Below are 20,734 nucleotides of genomic sequence, written 5' to 3' on the forward strand. Positions count from 1 at the left end.
AATATGGACAAACGCATGTCTTTGGACTGTAAGAGGAAACCAGAGTACCCGGAGGAAACCTATCAAGCATCAGGGGGAACATGCACAGTCCCTCTAGAATATCAGAACTCCATGCACACAGATCCCGAGGCTGGAATCAAACCTGGGACCTGGAGGTGCAAGGCGACAGTGCTAACCCCCAAGCCACCATGTTGCACAGTTGATAAAAGACTTTTATGTTCTATACAGAAGATGTACCTTTTTACTTATTACTAAAGTATTTTACAGTTCTTCTCAGTTTTTAAAAGAATAGTGTTTGTTCTGTCACTGTACGTAGATGAGGAATTTCTGGCTCTGTTGAAAGTAACAAATAGTCTTTATTCCTACTTACTACCACTAGTCACTTCTAAAGCGATTAGGTGTAACTTGTAACCACAGACAGTACCAGTCATTCAACAATCATTTGGGTCTATAAAACAGCAGACAAACCTTTGGATGTGAAGCGATTAGCGCATTTGGTTACAGTCTGAGGGAGGAACAAAGAGACTCTGATCAAGAGACACTGTGCAATCAATGGTAACACCTACCTTCCCTGTCCTGATCTCTGTCTAACTCAGTCTATTCATGCTTTATAAAACACTAATCAATATCTCCAGTCTGCCACAGGCTGGTCCATGCTTATGCTCCCAATACCATATATTGGGAGCATACAGTAGGCATGACTCATCCCTGTGCTGAACTAGAGTTCATGGTAATTTAAATAACTTCTGTTATATTGAACTTTCAGCTGCATAACACACATGATGTTATATAATTTCTATCTGCAATCACCCAGATAAGAATGGGTTCGATGTTGAGTCTGGTTCCTCTCAAAGTTCCTTCCTATTGCCATCTCGGGGAGTTTTTCCTTGCCACTGTCGCCTTCACCTTTGGCTTGTTTATATATATATATATATATAAATATATATATATAAAATAAAATAAAATTGAATTGAAATATATTTCCTAGACAGCTGAGACCGAAGTACAACATTTACACTTAATTAGGTATCTTATTGACCTAATCCAGCCTAGGCCCCATGTCTAAGCTATAAAGAAAACGTGGTGAGAAGGTCCAGTCATGAGAAAAAGCAAACTAGAACAAAAACAAGAGCAGCCATATGGACCAAGAAAAGAGATCATGAAGACGAACTGAAAATAAAAGGAAATGAAGGAGCTTTATTAGACATCCTCTCTCCGCACCATGGATGTCGTGTGGAGCAGTGAGCACACAGATCAAACATAACAGCTGCCCCTCTGATCACCAGCCAGTCCTCCACATGGCTCAAGCTCGCCAGGGGGTGGAGGCAAGACAGAGGAGGAGCAATGCAAGACTCAGTGTCTCCACATCCAATAAAGAAAATTATTTAATTTTAAAGATATTTTTTGCAAGGCAAAACAACAACAACAACAACAATACTACAGTAAACATGGGGTGAATTAAAGAAATTGCCTGGACTGATTAGCAAAATAAATACACCAATCAGCCATAATATTACACTCAATACTGTGTAGGCTCCCCCTGTGGTGCCAGTGCATTACTTCATAAGCCCTCTGGGGGTGTGCTATGATGTCTTGCGCTGGGACATTAGTGCCAAAACCTTTGGCTGATGTGGGTTGTGCGGTTGTTGCCTCTATGGATCAGACTTGTCCAGCACATCCCATGGACGCTCGATCAGAAAAGAATTTGGAATCTGGATCAACAACCTTAAAGTCTTTGCCTGCACACACGACAGACTGTAATGCACTTTTTCACTCACACGTTCACTCATCATCTATATCGCTTTATCCTGTATAACAGGGTCGCGGATGGAGCCTATTCCAGGGTATTTAGGCAAGGCGAGGTACCATCTCCATGCACAGGGTGCCAATCCAACACAGATACTTTTTCAGAATATTTAAAAAAACATACAGTAGAGGGAAAAAATTGTATATGAGCGGCGGTCATAAAATTTATATAATTTTTTGAAAAAAAGAAAATATTTGCCCAAATTATGTCTCCAGAAATGAGTACGTTCATGAACATTTCTTCTTGTCTAAAAAACCTGCGGTGTAATTCTGCACGATGTCGCTCAAGGGTCAAAATCTAAATGGCGCACACGGTTGACACAGCCAACGGTGAAACTTGTGGGTGACTTGGTGTACAAAAAGCTGTTAGAGTGGCCCTGGAGGTACCTTTTTGTCTTGAACCATTCCTCTCCTGATTATACTTATTGTCTTATGGTTACACTGGACCAGGCTCACTTATATAACATTTAAAGAGAGATACTGTATCAGCTGTAAAATCATTGAGAGGAAAGCTCTCAAGACCAGCCAACATGGTGTGTCTTCATGGATGTGGTGTGTATCCCGTAGCCGTTTTGTGTATCCCTTAGCCGTGGTGTGTATCCCTTAGCCGTGGTGTGTATCCCGTAGCCGTTTTGTGTATCCCTTAGCCGTGGTGTGTATCCCTTAGCCGTGGTGTGTATCCCGTAGCCGTTTTGTGTATCCCTTAGCCGTGGTGTGTATCCCGTAGCCGTTTTGTGTATCCCTTAGCCGTGGTGTGTATCCCGTAGCCGTTTTGTGTATCCCTTAGCCGTGGTGTGTATCCCGTAGCCGTTTTGTGTATCCCTTAGCCGTGGTGTGTATCCCGTAGCCGTTTTGTGTTTCCCTTAGCCGTGGTGTGTACCCCGTAGCCGTTTTGTGTATTCCTTAGCCGTGGTGTGTATCCCTTAGCCGTTTTGTGTATCCCATAGCCGTGGTGTGTATCCCGTAGCCGTTTTGTGTATCCCTTAGCCGTGGTGTGTATCCCGTAGCCGTTTTGTGTTTCTCTTAGCCGTGGTGTGTACCCCGTAGCCGTTTTGTGTATCCCTTAGCCGTGGTGTGTATCCCGTAGCCGTTTTGTGTTTCTCTTAGCCGTGGTGTGTACCCCGTAGCCGTTTTGTGTATCCCTTAGCCGTGGTGTGTATCCCGTAGCCGTTTTGTGTATCCCTTAGCCGTGGTGTGTATCCCGTAGCCGTTTTGTGTTTCTCTTAGCCGTGGTGTGTATCCCGTAGCCGTTTTGTGTATCCCGTAGCCGTTTTGTGTATCCCTTAGCCGTGGTGTGTATCCCGTAGCCGTTTTGTGTTTCTCTTAGCCGTGGTGTGTACCCCGTAGCCGTTTTGTGTATCCCTTAGCCGTGGTGTGTATCCCGTAGCCGTTTTGTGTTTCTCTTAGCCGTGGTGTGTACCCCGTAGCCGCTTTGTGTATCCCTTAGCCGTGGTGTGTATCCCGTAGCCGTTTTGTGTATCCCGTAGCCGTTTTGTGTATCCCTTAGCCGTGGTGTGTATCCCGTAGCCGTTTTGTGTATACCTTAGCCGTGGTGTGTATCCCTTAGCCGTTTTGTGTTTCCCTTAGCCGTGGTGTGTACCCCGTAGCCGTTTTGTGTATCCCTTAGCCGTGGTGTGTATCCCGTAGCTGTTTTGTGTTTCTCTTAGCCGTGGTGTGTACCCCGTAGCCGTTTTGTGTATCCCTTAGCCGTGGTGTGTATCCCGTAGCCGTTTTGTGTTTCTCTTAGCCGTGGTGTGTACCCCGTAGCCGTTTTGTGTATCCCTTAGCCGTGGTGTGTATCCCGTAGCCGTTTTGTGTATCCCTTAGCCGTGGTGTGTATCCCGTAGCCGTTTTGTGTTTCTCTTAGCCGTGGTGTGTACCCCGTAGCCGTTTTGTGTATCCCTTAGCCGTGGTGTGTATCCCGTAGCCGTTTTGTGTATCTCTTAGCCGTGGTGTGTACCCCGTAGCCGTTTTGTGTATCCCTTAGCCGTGGTGTGTATCCCGTAGCCGTTTTGTGTTTCTCTTAGCCGTGGTGTGTACCCCGTAGCCGCTTTGTGTATCCCTTAGCCGTGGTGTGTATCCCGTAGCCGTTTTGTGTATCCCTTAGCCGTGGTGTGTATCCCGTAGCCGTTTTGTGTTTCCCTTAGCCGTGGTGTGTATCCCGTAGCCGTTTTGTGTATTCCTTAGCCGTGGTGTGTATCCCGTAGCCGTTTTGTGTATCCCTTAGCCGTGGTGTGTATCCCGTAGCCGTTTTGTGTATCCCTTAGCCGTGGTGTGTACCCCGTAGCCGTTTTGTGTATCCCTTGACCGTGGTGTGTACCCCGTAGCCGTTTTGTGTATCCCTTAGCCGTGGTGTGTATCCCGTAGCTGTTTTGTGTATCCCTTAGCCGTGGTGTGTACCCCGTAGCCGTTTTGTGTATCCCTTAGCCGTGGTGTGTATCCCGTAGCCGTTTTGTGTATCCCTTAGCCGTGGTGTGTATCCCTTAGCCGTTTTGTGTATCCCTTAGCCGTGGTGTGTACCCCGTAGCCGTTTTGTGTATCTCTTAGCCGTGGTGTGTATCCCGTAGCCGTTTTGTGTATCCCTTAGCCGTGGTGTGTATCCCTTAGCCGTTTTGTGTATCCCTTAGCCGTGGTGTGTACCCCGTAGCCGTTTTGTGTATCCCTTAGCCGTGGTGTGTACCCCGTAGCCGTTTTGTGTATCCCTTAGCCGTGGTGTGTACCCCGTAGCCGTTTTGTGTATCCCTTAGCCGTGGTGTGTATCCCGTAGCCGTTTTGTGTATCCCTTAGCCGTGGTGTGTATCCCGTAGCCGTTTTGTGTATCCCTTAGCCGTGGTGTGTACCCCGTAGCCGTTTTGTGTATCCCTTAGCCGTGGTGTGTATCCCGTAGCCGTTTTGTGTATCCCTTAGCCGTGGTGTGTATCCCGTAGCCGTTTTGTGTATCCCTTAGCCGTGGTGTGTTTTCATGGCTGTGGGTTGTATTCGTGGCTGTGGTGTGTATCCCGTAGCCGTGGTGTGTTTTCATGGCTGTGTTGGCATCAGTGTCAGGGTGTGAAATTTCCCTTTTCTGCGAGTTCTGTCTAACAACAATGACAGTGCTGTTCTGTAGATATGCAAATGTTAGACAATAACAGGGCTAATGGTAATGTCTGTGTGTAGGATGGAGAAATAACAAAGACAAATTGACCAAAAGAGCAAAACACAGAAGCACAAGCAGGGAAGTCCCTTATTCTCTACATTTTTTCTTATACACATACTTTCTCTTCACTATTTTCCTCATTTCGGAAGGTTACACTGATACGAGTTCCTAAAGCCCGGGTATTCAAATAATATTTACTGTATTTGCAATTTGTAAGCAACGTACTGTACATGACTGTAAAGAGACATCAGTTTTTTTTTATGCTCATTTCAGCCAGTAATTAAAGCCGTTTAAAGTGATAACGTATTAAATAGTCCTCTAGATTGTAATAAACACATATTTGATTTTTGTTCAATCTTTCTGAGATGTTTCTGAGAACATACAGTATGAGGGGGAATAAAATTCAAATTTGATCAAAATACTCTCTTTACTGTCCCGGTGTCTGCTAGTCTCTGGAGATCGATGATGCAAAATCTCTGGTCAGATGAGCTGCCTCCTGCTGAAGGATTTAAATAAATGACTGCAATTGGATAGGCCACAATACAGGACTTGATACAGAAGAAGAGATAGTTCATGTTTAGAAAACAGAAAACTCTCTAAGCTTTTTATACATTTATCATCTCTGCTACGGTATTTTTTTTTCCTTTACTTTTTGTGCCGTTCACTGAAATGCTGGCTTCACATCCATATTGTGATCTCGGCCCACAATCTAGTCCATAAGGTGGAGAACTGGACACTTTTTATTATGAGGATATATTTAGGCTCTACATATTTAATTATGCAAGAGTTAGTTCCAACCGAGTAATCTGACTGGACGTGAGATAGTCCTTCCACAAGCGGTGGTAGCAGACGGTAATTGCACTGGGTTGTTTAACTCTATGTATCACTCTGTGTCACAGGTGGTCCTGATTAATTACACTAACTGTCGGGTGCCAGCATGGGTAAGAGTAGGACTGTACGGTCTGCAGTACTGAGCGGAGAGCAGCCGCCTGCCAAAACCCACATTCAAACCCAGTCATGGAAGCAGTTTCAGTAAGAAAACACATCTGATAGTAATCGCTTCTAAGTCGTTCTAGATTGCTTATAAACTAACTGTGTTGTCTAACTAGCTTTTAACTAAAGGCTGAATTCCAAATCTCTCTCTAATTCCTGATCAAGGGCACTACATGATGCATGGAACAAAGGTTTATACACCCTAGCGTTCCATTTTATGCTATTAAAAGGGGGATACCTAGAAATATAAAGTAAATCTTGTAAGTTTCTCAGAATTGTCCATCACCTCTATGGTTTATTCTCTTTATCTTTTGGCTGTATATGAATTCAAAATTCAGCCATGTTAATTACACTAACCGTCAGTCGCCAGCTCTGCCAATTGTGGTTAGTTAAATCTAACAGTCGTGGATGGATATGGGTTGGCGGAGCAAAGGCCACGTCCATGCACCCACGACCGCACCACAGCTGTACTGAATATAGCACAAAAGCACTCCCTCTTGTATGATATTGCTTGAACATAGCTGACTGTATCTCTGTCGTATGTGATGTTTCACTGACTAAGCATAGCTTACGCGTCTTTCTCCATCCCCCGAGCTCATACTTCATGCCATGCCCATGAGCAGCAGTGTCAGGCGCCCAGGTGACTGTGTGTGGAAACAGGTGGTGCTAAATGCATCCAGGAAGTGGGCCAAGAGAAGCTGAATCATAGCGACATAATTGCTCTAGCAGACACAGGGCTAGAGTTCTGCCAGTGGAGCATTTACACACACACGAGCCGTCCACTGGTCATGTGAGAGAGGAAGCATGAGTTACAGCAAGGGTATGCAGATGGACGGCAGTCAGTTTTAAGGAGGGCGAGATTCAGAAATGGCTAACGGCAGGATGAGCATGAGAGCATGGTCCGAATCAACAAATCCAACAGTAGATAAGATGACAGGTAGTGTATAAAGAAGGGACAGATTTATATCCACACACAGCCGCCACTTTAAACACTTTTCAGTGGAATCAGTGACTTCGCATTATATATATATATATATATATATATATATATATATATATATATATATATATATATATATATATAAACGCACATCTAGTCCTGGAAAATACTTTATTTATTGTTTTAAGTACCAGAGTCCACAGAAACACTGCAAGATCAAGATTTAAAATTTATGGCATTTTGTCTTCTTCGGTTGATACTGAGGAGGAAGGAAGCCACAGATGTAAGGATACCGTTAGGAACTCTGCCTATGCTTAACTGACAGGTTCCTTGTGACATCTTTCTTACTCTCTTTCACATCACACACACACACACACACACATGCACGCACGCACACACACACGCACGCACACACGCGCGCACACACGCACACACAGAGTTAGGTTTCTGATGACATGTCACAAGGAAATGCCCTTGAATTTAAACAAATTTATCAGTTATTTAACATTGCAATAATTTAACAACCATAGTGTGAACACTGTGTTTTTTTTACACTGGAACATAAGCAGCTAGATGATATATTTCTATTACAATACGTACTCAAACGTCCTGGTTTCATTCATGCATTCACGCTCGTACAGTACATTGTCACATGCGTGCAGCGTGCATCCCAGGGAAGCAAACGCAAACGCAGCGGTGATGAAGCTGGCACTGCTGAGATGCGACCAAGCAATAACGATGGAGACAAAAGTGAGAATAATTGAGAGAATGGAGCGAGGTGAAAAGATGGCAGACACTGCTCGTTCTTTTAATATAAATCATAAACCGTGTTGGCTTCGTACTGTGTTTATACTGTGTATATCCTACTGTGTTAGTGTCCTAGTACCTAGACAATGTTGGTTGGACTTACGAACAAATTGGACTTATGAACAAGGTCTCAAAATGGAACTTTATTGTTATATAATTATCTTAATACTAGTTCACTCTGATGATGTTAAGATTTAATATTACTTATACCACATGGATGTAAAGAGGTCAACCTTTAATCAGGATTAGTCCTTCAGCTCCACATTAACCTCAATTCAACTAAATGCATTGGCTATTGGTCGTGAATGACTCTTACGTGCGCGAGTGTGAGACTTTATTAGTGTAAGTTGTGTTCAGTTCCTGGTCATCATGTGTCTTTGTGTTTAACAGCTTGTGGATGAATAAGCCTATGGTAAGGTTATTTTGCATATTGGTTAGGCACTGAGGCTAGTCATGTAGCCACAGTCATTGCTATTTTACCACAGGCTGGCCACAGAGTGTAATACAGTAAAGAAACCACAGGCAACAACTGCAGAGCAAATAGTGTTATTAAACGTCTAAAGACATACGTTGATTAGTGCGATTAAGCTCAACAAACCGTTGGCATCGTATTCAATATTTAAAAAATGACATGCATGGTTCATTTCCATGGTTCATACTTTTGTTCTTAAAAAAAAAAAACAACGATCCTGTCTAACTTACAGCAGTTTTTTTTTTTTTTGATTGTTTGTGTGTTGTTGTTTTTGTAAGCATCCTAAATAGAGTACCTTTTTTTTTTTTTTTTTTTAAATCTGGTCTTAGGTGTTAAAACACAACTTCATAAAAAAAAAAGAAAAAAAAAGAGCCTTGACTGACAGAAATACAGTTATTTTCAAGAAAACAACATCTTCCATGTAAGCCGTATTTACTGGCTGACAGGAAGGGGGAAGGGGTGGGTGAAATGCAGTCCAAGTTCACAAACCCTTATCTGCACCAGCAAAAGCTTCTCTGTGGTTTTGCGCATTTGAGTTTGCAGTGAGGAGCCCAACTTTCCTCCTGCACATTTATCACGCTGTAGAAAGCACGTTCACAAAACGCTCAGCCATGTCGTCAACTAAGAATAAGAGAAAAATGCACATTCATGAATATTTGTGGGAATTAAAGATATTATGTGGAACTGCGATGAACGGTTCACGGACTCTTACAGTAAATATGTGCGGAGCTCTGTAGTTGGATTTTGATCTCAGATTAAGTAAAAAAAAACAACAACTGTAAACATCAGACGTCAGTTATACTGCATGTTGTCTTTCTGAGCCGCCTCTTTTAGACAAACACCGATCTCAGGGTTATTTTTTTGAGACTGGAAAAAAGTTTCAAACTTATTTCACGACAGCAGCAGAAAAGTGTCCTCTGTGATCTACGTGTAACTAAGAAGATAAATACACAAAGAAATAGTTAAAATGGAAAGTGTTTTTCGACAGCAGCTTTAATCAGACATTTTTACATTATATGAAGTTTATACGCTCGTTCAGAAACAGCTTGCTGATATTTGTACAGTAACAGCTAGTTCACAGGGATTTGTAAGTTTGTTTGTGTAGCATTTTTGGAAGGAGTCTCCAGAGTCAGCGCTTTGTAAACAGTAGGCCAAAAAAAAAAAAGCATGTTTAGGTTTTGTGACACGTCTATAACAGTTTCAATGAAACATAACAAGCAACTGGTTTTATTAGCTTGGAGACAAAGACAGACTGACAAGTTGCTGTAGCATACGCGATTCCTGGAACGTAAAATCTTATTTGACACAAAACATTAAATATCTATAGCAACAATAAATAAAATAAATAAATAACAGAATTTTTTAATAAATCGCTGTGGTGTATAAAGGACAAAACCTTTTATGTCATGATGCTATATAAAAAATAATCAACTTCCATTATTACCCCTGTTGTGTTTTATTCCTGACATGAAGCGTGCAGCCCCCACCACAAGTCAAAACCTGTGGCTAACCAACGTAGTAGCGCTAGTGATATGAGATAGTAAGTCAATTCATAATAGTTTTGTTATTTTATTATTAACATGCTCATCTTTTGAGTGTGAGATAATCTATTTCTGCTGAAATACTACACTACAGTAATATACGTACTAATACAAATCCAGGCTAATCCTGGTTAGCAGTTTCACCTTGCACCACCAGGGTCTGGGTTTGATTCCCACCTCTGGTCTGTATTCATGTTCTCCACATGCTGGGTGGGTTTAGAGTTAAGGTTAGACATGCAGATTAGGCTAAATATTGTTCCCAAATTGCCCCAAAGTGTGTGAATAAGCATGTGAGTGTGTGCCCTGCATCCGAGGTGTACCCCAAGTCTCCTGGGAGAGGCTCCAGGCTCGCCGCGACCCTGTATATAGCGGTATAGACGAAGAGTGAGAATGTATCCATAAGAACGAAGTCAACCACAGTTCTGCTGAGATGTGTGTGTTTTCCTTTTTCCGGCACCAAATTCACCACATGAAGACCTTGGCGATTAGTTTGTACCATAAATCTGTTGTAGCAAATGAGGCAGAATGCTTTGTATAGATGTACAAACCATGCTGTGACTTTGATATTTCTATTTTAGAGCCACAATTTATAAATTCATCCTAGGAAAATGGAGGTGGGGAATGTGAACACAACCCTGACCAGTAGGTGACACATTTTTTTAAACACCCTATTCGTCATGCAGCTTTTTTGACCTCTTTATCTAATATCCCAGTTCAGTGTCCAAGATGCATTTCAAGATGTGGTAGCATTATCTCCACGCTCCATGACTTGTGCCCAGCAGTGGCGCCACACACACACTGCCTCCCTGCTCCGCTGCTGCCCGACACCAGGGCTCGATAGCGGCCTGTCTGCTGGACAACGGACTGAATTTCAGCAGTTCCTAGGTCCTGCAGTCACTGAGTCTCTGTAAAGGAAGTAGGCCAGTGGAGCTGAAAATCCATCCAGTCACGGTGATACAGTGGGTGCAGTCAGGAAAGGAAACTCAATAGATCCCCAGCCACTGACCAGCTCCATGGCTCCTACTGTCACTGGAGTCTCTTATGATGACATCAGCATTTATTGAAAAATTTCTTTGAAGAGAATGAGATATTAAAGATTCAGATGTCCCAGAAATGCCTCTGCTTAAGAAGCAGCTTAGCGTTTGCTGTGCACAAGAATTATAAGGGGATTGTTCGCATTTTATGCATCAGTACGCAATATAAATACGGCCTTGCATTAAATTTAGATATGCTTTATGAAGTTGTAAAAGAAAAACCTGCTCATGCATTTCGGCCATCCATCATGCACATAGTGTAGAATTTACACTTGCTATCCAGTTGATCAAGGTCAAATGAAAGAATTATAGGCTTGTGTGGGTCCCTTTTTGAATTTGTGGGGATCTGGCAGGGTGGCCGATTTCCTTCTTGACAGCCTGTGGATGCTGATAACCAGAATCAGCTATGGGCAGGCGTTCGGATCCTAAAATGTAGGCCCTTTGGCTCCATCCTCAAAACCTGGACACGAAGCGTGGAGATGGTCATAAATCCCTCATAACTGAGGCAGTGGTCCACAAGAGTACAAAAGCAACCTTATACAGCCATCACCTTTAGTCAGACACCTGTAGATATATGGGTTGGTCACCGGGGCTTAAGGTGCCAGAACGGATGTTGAGAGTGTAGGAGAAGGAAACTGGTCAAGATAAGTGACAGAATAAAAGAAAACGGGTTCACTGGGAAGTTCTTGTAAGTATTGTGAATGAAATCGACCAATAAGGGAACAAAAGCTGTTGCATTCTCCAACTAATCCCACCCCAATCAGGCAGGGGCGGCCCAAGCGGTTAAAGCTCTGGGTTACTCCTTGAAAGGTCATGGGTTCAACCCCCAGCTAAGCCTGTGTGTGTGTGTGTGTGTGTGTGTGTGTTGTAAGTGTGTACAAGGATGTCTGTTGAGTTCTTTAGCAAGCCAATTAACCCTATGTGCTTCAGAAAAGCTGCATGATGGGTGACCCTCCTGTACATAGAACAAATAACAGAATCACTGGTTCCACTGGTTCTTGTGGTTGAAGGTTTTTGACTTAGATATAACACACACACACATACGCTGTCGTGCACCAAAGCTGTCCAAAATGCTTTCAAGTTGGAATTATTGCATATTATTATTCATTAAAATAGAATTAAATGTAATGATTACTAAGATGCAGTGGTTTAGTGGTTTAGCACGGTTCCTTCACACACTCTCTGAGACAGACTCCACGTCCAACAACCTACACACGAGACGTGGTGTAGATAACAGACAGATGCAGGGATTACAAAGAAACTAAGATATGAAGTTTCTGAATATTTCAACAGGGGGCTACGGTATAGAGTTTGTAAAACTGTGTGTGTGTCTGTGTGTGTGTGTGTGTGTGTGTGTGTTCCTTTTCAGATTATTAACTTATTTGGGTATACAGTATATAGAGAACACTTTTAATTGTGATTATAATGTAGCACAACTGTTTCAGGTTCATGTGTATTACATGTATAGATATGAAGTGTGTGTGTGTGTGTGTGTGTGTGTGTTAGAGAGAGAGAATCAAAGCCACAAAATGATAAGGTCAGAATCCTCACAGACTTGTATGTGAGAGACTGGTGCATGATAGAAGTACATTTGGGAGAGCAGAAGAAACCACAAGGCCTGAGAATCACCAATTATATCTTATAGATTTACAGCATATAAAGTTTTAGGCGTGTGGAAACGTATTGCTTGTTCTGTGCACACCATCATGAACAGTACGACTGACAAAAGGACACACGATTTCCTGCACAAATGGTAGCAGTTTATGATTATACTGGAATGTTAAAGCATCTCTGTCCTGGGCCGATATAAATATGGAGGACATAAGAATCGTTCCTGTAGTGCAGTTTAGATATCAACATTGGGCCAAAATAATATAATTGTCAAATTATAATTTTTTTTTATAGATATTTGGTGGCTAAGATACTTTAAAAAAAACAACTAAAAAGTGATACAACACACACACACACACACACACAGGTTATGATGGTCTAAAACTTTTCAACCTGCTACTAATAAAACAAGTTCTTCTCATAGTGAGAGAGAGAGAGCATGAGAAACAGAAAAGTTCCTCCAAAACTGTGAGTTCTTGAGCGAGAGTCGGGTGCGACTGATAAACTTCCTGTGTTAACTGACAGCGCTTGCAAGACACACGAATGTGCATGCACCAAAGAGTCAGGAAACAAAAACAACACAGCAGATCTTTTCACCAAGAGCAAACAGACAAGTGTGAAATGTGAAGCTGCATCTGAAGTTCACCAACTTTTGTCAAAATACATTCACACAAACACACACTTACCTACAGCATGCACGCACGCACGCACGCATGCACACACACACACACACACACACACACACACACACACACACACACACACACACACACACACCAAATTACTTTCTAATTTGGCGTTTAAAAGGTTAAACAGATGATTTTGAGAAAAGTAAAGCTACAAATTGAAACGAAACCCTAAAAAGTTTAAAGACTTTCATTTCTGACTGAAAAGGTTCTCCTTGATTTCTTTTCATCTGTCTTACAGTAGCCATAAATGATAAGAAACTCAAGTCATTTTAACACTATTGAGATTCTGCATACTGTATACTACAAAGAGATTGCAGTTCTGAGTTCAACATTTTTGGGCAGATTTGTGTCTGATTTGTGCAAATGTTAAAAATATGAATATTTAAATAATATAATTATGAAATATATTTTTATAGATGGTGGTTTTAACATGGCTGTAAGGGGGTGCACAGCCTGTAGATCAAGTCCCTTATTACATCAGCTATGATCTTTAATATTTACAAACAAACAAAATGTTTTGAACATACAATTATTAAATTGAAAGATTTTCACGTACAATTTACTAGCTTACTATTGGTCAAGTCAAAGTGCAATTCTTATTTATAACTTATAAAAATTCAAATGTAAATGAAAGAATATTTCATTTCAATCTGAATCTCAAAGTCTAAACACATCAAGATTTCACACTATAGCTCTGTTTCTACAAAAAAAAACAAAAAAAAAAACAAACACGTTTGCCCTAGAAAGTGTCTCTGAGTCCAAATGCGCGCATCTCCAGACCGCTGTGTTTATGATGGGGTAGTGAGGTTAACCAGTGAAGCACTCACTAACCCACAGCCTGTGGTTTTCAGATCCAGCCAAGAGATTTCAGTACACTACTGACACAGCAAATCAACAATCATGAAATGTCTTTTTTTTGCGTGCACTTCTCCATCTTGCGTGCAATATCACTTTGCATATTGAGCGCTCAAGTACGACAAGGCGAACCGATCGACCTGAATCCACCATTTCCTGAAAGCTTGCACACAAAACAGTACAAACCTGTCACTGCCGATGGTCTAAAAGCTGTTGACGTGAAAGTAAGAAAACAAATAGACTCACCCCTGGCGAAGCAAGACTGGTAGGATGGAAAGGTCTCGAAGATGCTGTTTGAAGCCATGGTGAAGGGCTGCTTCTGGAGGACACCATCCAATACTTCTAACTTGATCTGGCTCTTTATCTTGCCTGGCTCTGATCTTTGCCCTGTAAAGGTCAGTGAAACAACCATGATGAGGATGATGAGGATGATGTATTTTGAAGCATATGCATGCTAAAAGCAGAAAAAGTGAAATACTACATTCTCAGCTCTACACAGTGTTCAAATCTGAACAAAATCCCCCGCATACACACCCACACCCTCAGCCACATGATTGTCCAATGCTTCTCCAGTTGTAGTGCTGGGGCAGTTGTGTCCTTGGGTGTTGTGCATGGTTGAGAGACAGTGCAGATAGTGATCGGCGGTCAGACTGCGGTCGACTGATGCTTACCCTTGTGCAAAACAGAAGAAGCAGAAATGTGTCGCTGTGGTTTCTTTTTTTTTTTTTTTCTTGCAGTAATCCGGGTGATTCACACTGACTTCAGCATGTACACTTAGCAGCCTCCTTGCCTCAGTTTCTTCTGGTTCCCTGTCTCCACCTTTATTTCTCCTTTCTCTGTGGCTCAGAGAACCGTGACTGATCACAGTTTTGGTTTGTGGTTTTAGTGGCCCACAGAAAGCTTTATCCAACCCAGGCAACAAGTTTAACTCTTCCTTTCTATAAAAAAAAAAACCCTAACCCTTTCTGCTCAAGCCCCATTGGACCACTATGGTCACATGCTCTGCTGTGGAGCCAATTTCACTCTGACTTTGTCAAAATCTGCTTCTATTCTGCATGTTTCTTAGCTCTAATGTTGTGGGTATTTTCCTGACGAGTGAAAACTGATGTATTTGTATTTAATATGTAACATTGCAGACAAAGCTAGGACAGTTTAAAACCAATGCCAGTTTCTCAAAGTTCCAGAGTGTGTGTTTGTGTGTGTGCAAATGACACAGTAATGGAGAGGCAAGTCACTGTACAAATAATCTACCCATGCAAATCCCTCTCCAGGAGAGTACACAATTAACTCTCTGTCTGTTCCATCATTTGACAGCTTCAGAATTTACATGTCATTTTTTTTTTCATATCGCTTTCATCGACCAACTTTGCAAGCAGTGTGTATGTTTACATATTCGCACACTCAAAATATATTCACGTAGTTATTCGTGCAGAATTCTGATGACGAAATTTAGATTCCACAATCGGCACTTAAATGTCAGGGTGTATATTATATCTCACAGGAAACGTGTCTGAGTAAGCCTGCGCCGGAGCAGTGTCTGTCAAAGGACAGATTAAGTCATTGCGAACATCTAATTTTGTTCAAAGAACACCGTGTCTTGCGAGGCCTCTGGCAAACCCTCAACCCCCATTATATCACACTCAGACACCTGCGTCCACTCCCAGACTCGACGCCCCCACTTGTAACGTACCCTCGCACACCTCCACCTCCACCACGCCCCCAGCACATGCCAAACACACCCACACCTGTGCTCACTTTTCCACACAACAATTTGGGCGTTCGGGTCAAGTATGGTGGGGCGGAGTGTGGCAGTTCGCAATAGCGTGCGCGGCCAGCTGCTGCTCCTCCCTCTCAGCTTACTAACTTATACTCAGACACACTTTGGGACGTGAGGATTCTTACCGGCCAGCTGAGTCAAATTCTGGGGAGTGCTAGGCGTCTGCGTGGCCTAATGACTAAAACTTTCGTCATTTGTATGGAGTAGATCAGAATCTTTCTTGTGCATCTTATCAGTTATATAGCATGTTGAGTAATTACTGTATATTATGTACACAAAGATGTAATCCACTAGATTTTGCCTGCTGTACTGTTCTGTACCAGAGCGTGTTATATCTATTTATCTATTCAAGTTAAACTGGATGATACTGGATGTTCCATCATGAGCAATCATAAAGACTCCACTGGCATTTGAATTTGATATCACATAATCTACCCCTAGCTTTCTTCTGGCGAATTGGTGCTTATCTATAAATTTGAACGACAAAAAGTTTCCTAACCCCTTTGAGCAAAACAACTGGTGTTTCCCAGTCCAGGCTCTGGGGGAAAAAAGCAATTAAGTGAACTAGGGGAAAATATCAGATAACCATGATGTAAGTTTCTTTTAAAGATAAAACACTGCTGCTTATATTTATTAATTCCTCTAATTCTGTTTACCTGAACTGGCTGTTTTATGATATTATATGAACAAAATAGACTCAGGATCAGCATGGCATTTATTTTAACAGGTATGTTAGACATTTTTGTCTTGCCGAGTGTGCACATTCAGACAGGCTAAAAAAAACAGGCTGCAGACACAGATACCACCAAAAATGTTAATAAACTGAATATTGGTGCACATATAGCCCTTAAAACTCAGAGCAAACCCTTTTTGTGGTTTTACTGTATATAGGGATCAGGATTGTGCAGTATATCCTTTTATCAGCACAAAATATGCATGAACTAAATTTTAATTAATTTTAACCAATTATCCATAGAATGAATTAGGAAAAAAAAAAAAAAAAGAAAAAAAAAAAGGCATAGGCACAGAAATAGCACAGATCAACATATTCACGTGTTACATTGGTTGTTTTCGGTCGTTCTATGATCAAAAAATATAAATAAAATGATCATTTTGAGAGTTCTACATGTATGTGTTATACGTCTCATATTCCGGTACGGGTGGAATTTATGTTTTATAAAAGTGATTCTTTTGTTCTTTTGACGTATCCGAAAACCCAAATACACAGTTTGAAGTCTGAAGCGTCTCCGTTAACACACACTGGCAAGGCTTCCATAAAAGCACATCAAATTTTTTTGAACATCATTGAACTAAACTGTTGCCGCTTGAGTTTTAAAGGTTAAAAAAAGAAAGAAGAAGGAAGAACAGATAATACATCAGAGGAATAACAAGTTTACTCAAAGTAAGTATAAAAAACAATGTTTAAAGCTATTTGATAAATAGCAAAACTGAATAAATAATATGACACATTGTGAGAGTTTAGTTGAACCATTTTTACTGGGTTTTGACAGATTGGGTCACATTTACTGTATTATCTTATTATTATCGTTAAGCAAATTCTAGGGAAAAAAATATTTGATTTCTGCTAATTTAAACCTTTTTTTGCATTTTATTCATTGTTTTTTTTGTTTAAAATTGTGTTTATCTACTGTATTTACTGTTACAAAAAGCTGTTATAACATAATGAGTATGAATATGGAATGACTTTGGGACCACTGTGAACTTTTAACCTCTAAAGACACAGAACTGACACTGTGCATCTGCAGCTTCCTGGGAGAATCTTCGTCTCAAGTCTTACATGGGAAGGGTCAGTCAGAAAAAATATTTGAATAAATAAATAAATAAATAATAAATTGTGAAAGCCACAGTGTTGTAGGGTTGACATCATCTGCATCGCTCACCTGGGCCTACATGATAGTATGATAGTATCCATGGGCTTACTGATAAACTGATCGTCTTGCAGAAAAAAACAAAAAAAATAAGGAAGAAGATAAAACAGAACATGGCTATCTGAAGGGTCTTGTTTGATCTCTAGCATACACAGCTGTATAAGTGCATGCTCCCTGCTGTGTTCCCATAACAGCTAGCATGTTTCTTGAGTTGTGTTTCCCTTTCTCTAAAACAGTAGGGATCTTAGTCAGGAGCTAATGGAGAGTGATTCTCATATCATCCACTTCAAGCTAACATTTTACTGTGTGCTATCAGCTCTTTTACTGTCCATCAGAAAATAACAATTGTTTATTAGGGGTCCTTCTCAAATACTAAGCGAAACATCTTCAAAAGACAAAAAAAAAAGTAAATGTGTCTAAACTGTCCAAGTTTATCTCCTAAATCCCCTAAATGTGAACAATCGAGTTACAAACTTTTGAAAACAAAGTGCAAAATGCAAAGCACACATGTTTACTCATGAGAGTTAGATCATATGTCAGGTGTACAGCGTGTGTGCAGCGTGTATCCCAGGTTCTCCGGAAGCAAGCGTAAAAGCAGCGGTGATGAAGCTAGTACTGCTGAGATGCAACCAAGCAATACCGTTTGAGACAAAAATGAAAATACTGTACCTAGACAATGTTTGTTGGACTTATGAACAAATTTGACTTATGAACAAGTTCACGGAATGGAATTCATATATGTCGAAGACTTACTGTATATCAATACACCTATCGCTATGTTTTATCGTTATACAGTAAGTGGGAGAAATTCAGAAACCCTGGAGGAAACTTATATGAACATCAGGAGAATAACATCAGCAAAACTCCACACTGACAGAAGTTTACAGTCAGGAGCTGTGCTGCAGCAATGCTAACCAATGACACCCTCGTGCATTATTTTCACCTCGGCTCAGAAAAAAAAAAAATCCAGGATCAGAAGTTTCTCACACTTCCAACCAGTATTTAAAAACATGGTATTTTAAAGAGAGGAGGAATCTAAAGCAATGGAGAGAAGCAGGGAAAAGGAAAGGGAGTAGCAGAAAGGAGCAATGAGAAGATTTTTATGAGAGAGGGAGTGAGAGTGAGCCAGAGAGCACCTGCTGAGATTCTCATCTGTGTGGGAGGATGAGTCAGGACATTGGCAGCGTGTGTACGTCTTGAAACAGACAGAACAGCAAACTGTGAGAATTCCCCTTCTGGACTCTGTTCCTGTCAATCCACAATCTAGAGTTCTCACTATTAAAAGCCTTGCCATGAAAAGAGCAAAATAATTGGTAAATTGTAAAAGACATGATGATAATGTTTGGATGGTAATAAGATCATGTGAAACGTCTTTCAATATTTAAAATAATAACAATAAAAGAAAACCCTGGGTAAGACATATCTGTTCCTTAGATCTTTAAAGATGTGTTGGAAAAAATGGATAAATATGGGATTTCCCCAACCTTCTACACGGAATAATTAATCCCAACTCACTTACTACCTGCTATACTGTCACCAAAATAGTTTTCAAGTAGTTATGTTTTGTCTGGGAGAGGTAGCGTAAACATGCACTGATTAAAGCTGATACAGACAATCTGTCCTACAGTACATGATCTTAAACAGAGTGTCAGAGTGCTTACGTCTAAAACACATTGGTCGTGTATAAAAGTACAGTGTGGCCTGTGATTATTATGTCTAAGTATGAAATGTCTATTGAACTGGAGTCATTATGAATGTGGTCGGTTATTACAGGTGCTACTAGTTAGGAGTACTAGTTAGTACTAGTTTCATTTGCTGACTTTACTACTTAACTCAGTTATTATTAAAAATGTCCCTGCCATGAAATTGAAGTACAGTACATACTGTACAAACACAATGCGTTAGAGAGAGAAAGAGAGAAAGAGAGAGAGTTATGGGACGGAAGGGAAAAAAAATGAGACATGAGTAGTCAGAACTGTAAAACCGCCCAGTCAGTGTCTCTGCAGGGAGTTACTCGACCTACTGGCAGGCTGTATCCGACCTCAAACAGCGATGATGCCTGAAGTATCTAAAACATTGTCTGGGATTTCGGATGATTTTATCATCTGCACACACAATCAGCAAAGTAAAATCATTGCTCTTGTTTATATTTAGGACGAGTCATAGTCATCTCACCCGTACAGTATACAACAGATGAAAATGCTCAGAAAACATATATGATGATAAAACATGTACGTGTCTGTGTGTACAGTATTCTGTATGTTTAATTTATTCTTTTGCTAAAAGGGAAATGAACAACAAAAAACAAAGAAACAAAAAAACAAGTGTCTTTGGTTCGTTTAAGTCTTTGGTTCGATCAGTGTGATCATGGCACTATAGCGCTCGAGTACTACAATGGTCATAATTACAAATGTTTATCTGTATATTAAATTTGAAGAGAAAGAAAAGCGAAAAAAGTGTTGGAAACAATTTGGCATAATCAAAGCGTGAAGCACTGACAATAACATTAATACCTGTCAGTTGCTCTGCCTCTAGCTTGTTACGCAGTGAAATGTGAGACCCGGATAAGCAACAGGAGGAGAAATAAGAGAACGCCTCTCCCTCACGCTCTCAACAAAGGCAACTGGGCCGCTTTGATTCTCAAACGTCCACCATTAAGGCGAAGAAGCCAAAACGCCTGAGTCACTGAGCGCCCCAGGGGAGAACAACATACGAGTGACCCACACTCATTACACACAGAGTCTGAAATTTTCTGTCACCCACACACTGACATTATTGAGGCAGGGGTCTTTTTACCAAATGGTAGTTAGAAAACAGATGCACGTTTTACGCCACTTCCTGAATATGCAGTGTATTCCTTATCTTGATTTAAAGAGAATAAAACAGAGGCTTAATGCTTCTAAGTACTCCAGTAGGAAGTCTTTCCTTCATCACCGCTCAGATGTAATCCTCCTCTTATGCAAGGAGTGAATATGTGTTGATGTAAGGCAGCGGAGGTCATGAGAAGACAGAAGAGCAATAGAATGGGAGGTGTTGCAGCCAGACGTGACCTCAGAAGGTCTAGATATGATCATATAAATTATAAGACGTTTGTCTTAAACCAAGATAAAAACTTGAATGCTGGACAATACACAGCAATAAGTAAGGAAATGTTTGGGTTTCTTACTGTCTCTTCAAGAGACGC

At 41.0% G+C, this 20,734-nt stretch overlaps 1 protein-coding gene across 4 annotated transcripts in view; it reads right to left on the reverse strand.

Annotated features, from left to right (window-relative positions):
* runx1 (RUNX family transcription factor 1) overlaps positions 1-14,804 on the reverse strand; it is a 42,542-nt gene extending 27,738 nt beyond the window's left edge. For 2 of the 4 annotated variants that reach the window (XM_053476841.1, XM_053476838.1), the window contains exons 1-2: positions 14,419-14,551; positions 14,131-14,271 (exon numbers count right to left, since the gene is read on the reverse strand). In XM_053476841.1, the coding sequence (XP_053332816.1) occupies positions 14,131-14,271; positions 14,419-14,497 (220 nt within the window). In that variant the 5' untranslated portion in view covers positions 14,498-14,551. The other 2 variants (XM_053476839.1, XM_053476840.1) reach the window with 2 other exon arrangements.
* Positions 14,805-20,734: the final 5,930 nt, after the last annotated feature.

The sequence above is a fragment of the Clarias gariepinus genome, chromosome 18, assembly GCF_024256425.1.
Source record: "Clarias gariepinus isolate MV-2021 ecotype Netherlands chromosome 18, CGAR_prim_01v2, whole genome shotgun sequence".
Classification (NCBI taxonomy): domain Eukaryota; kingdom Metazoa; phylum Chordata; class Actinopteri; order Siluriformes; family Clariidae; genus Clarias; species Clarias gariepinus.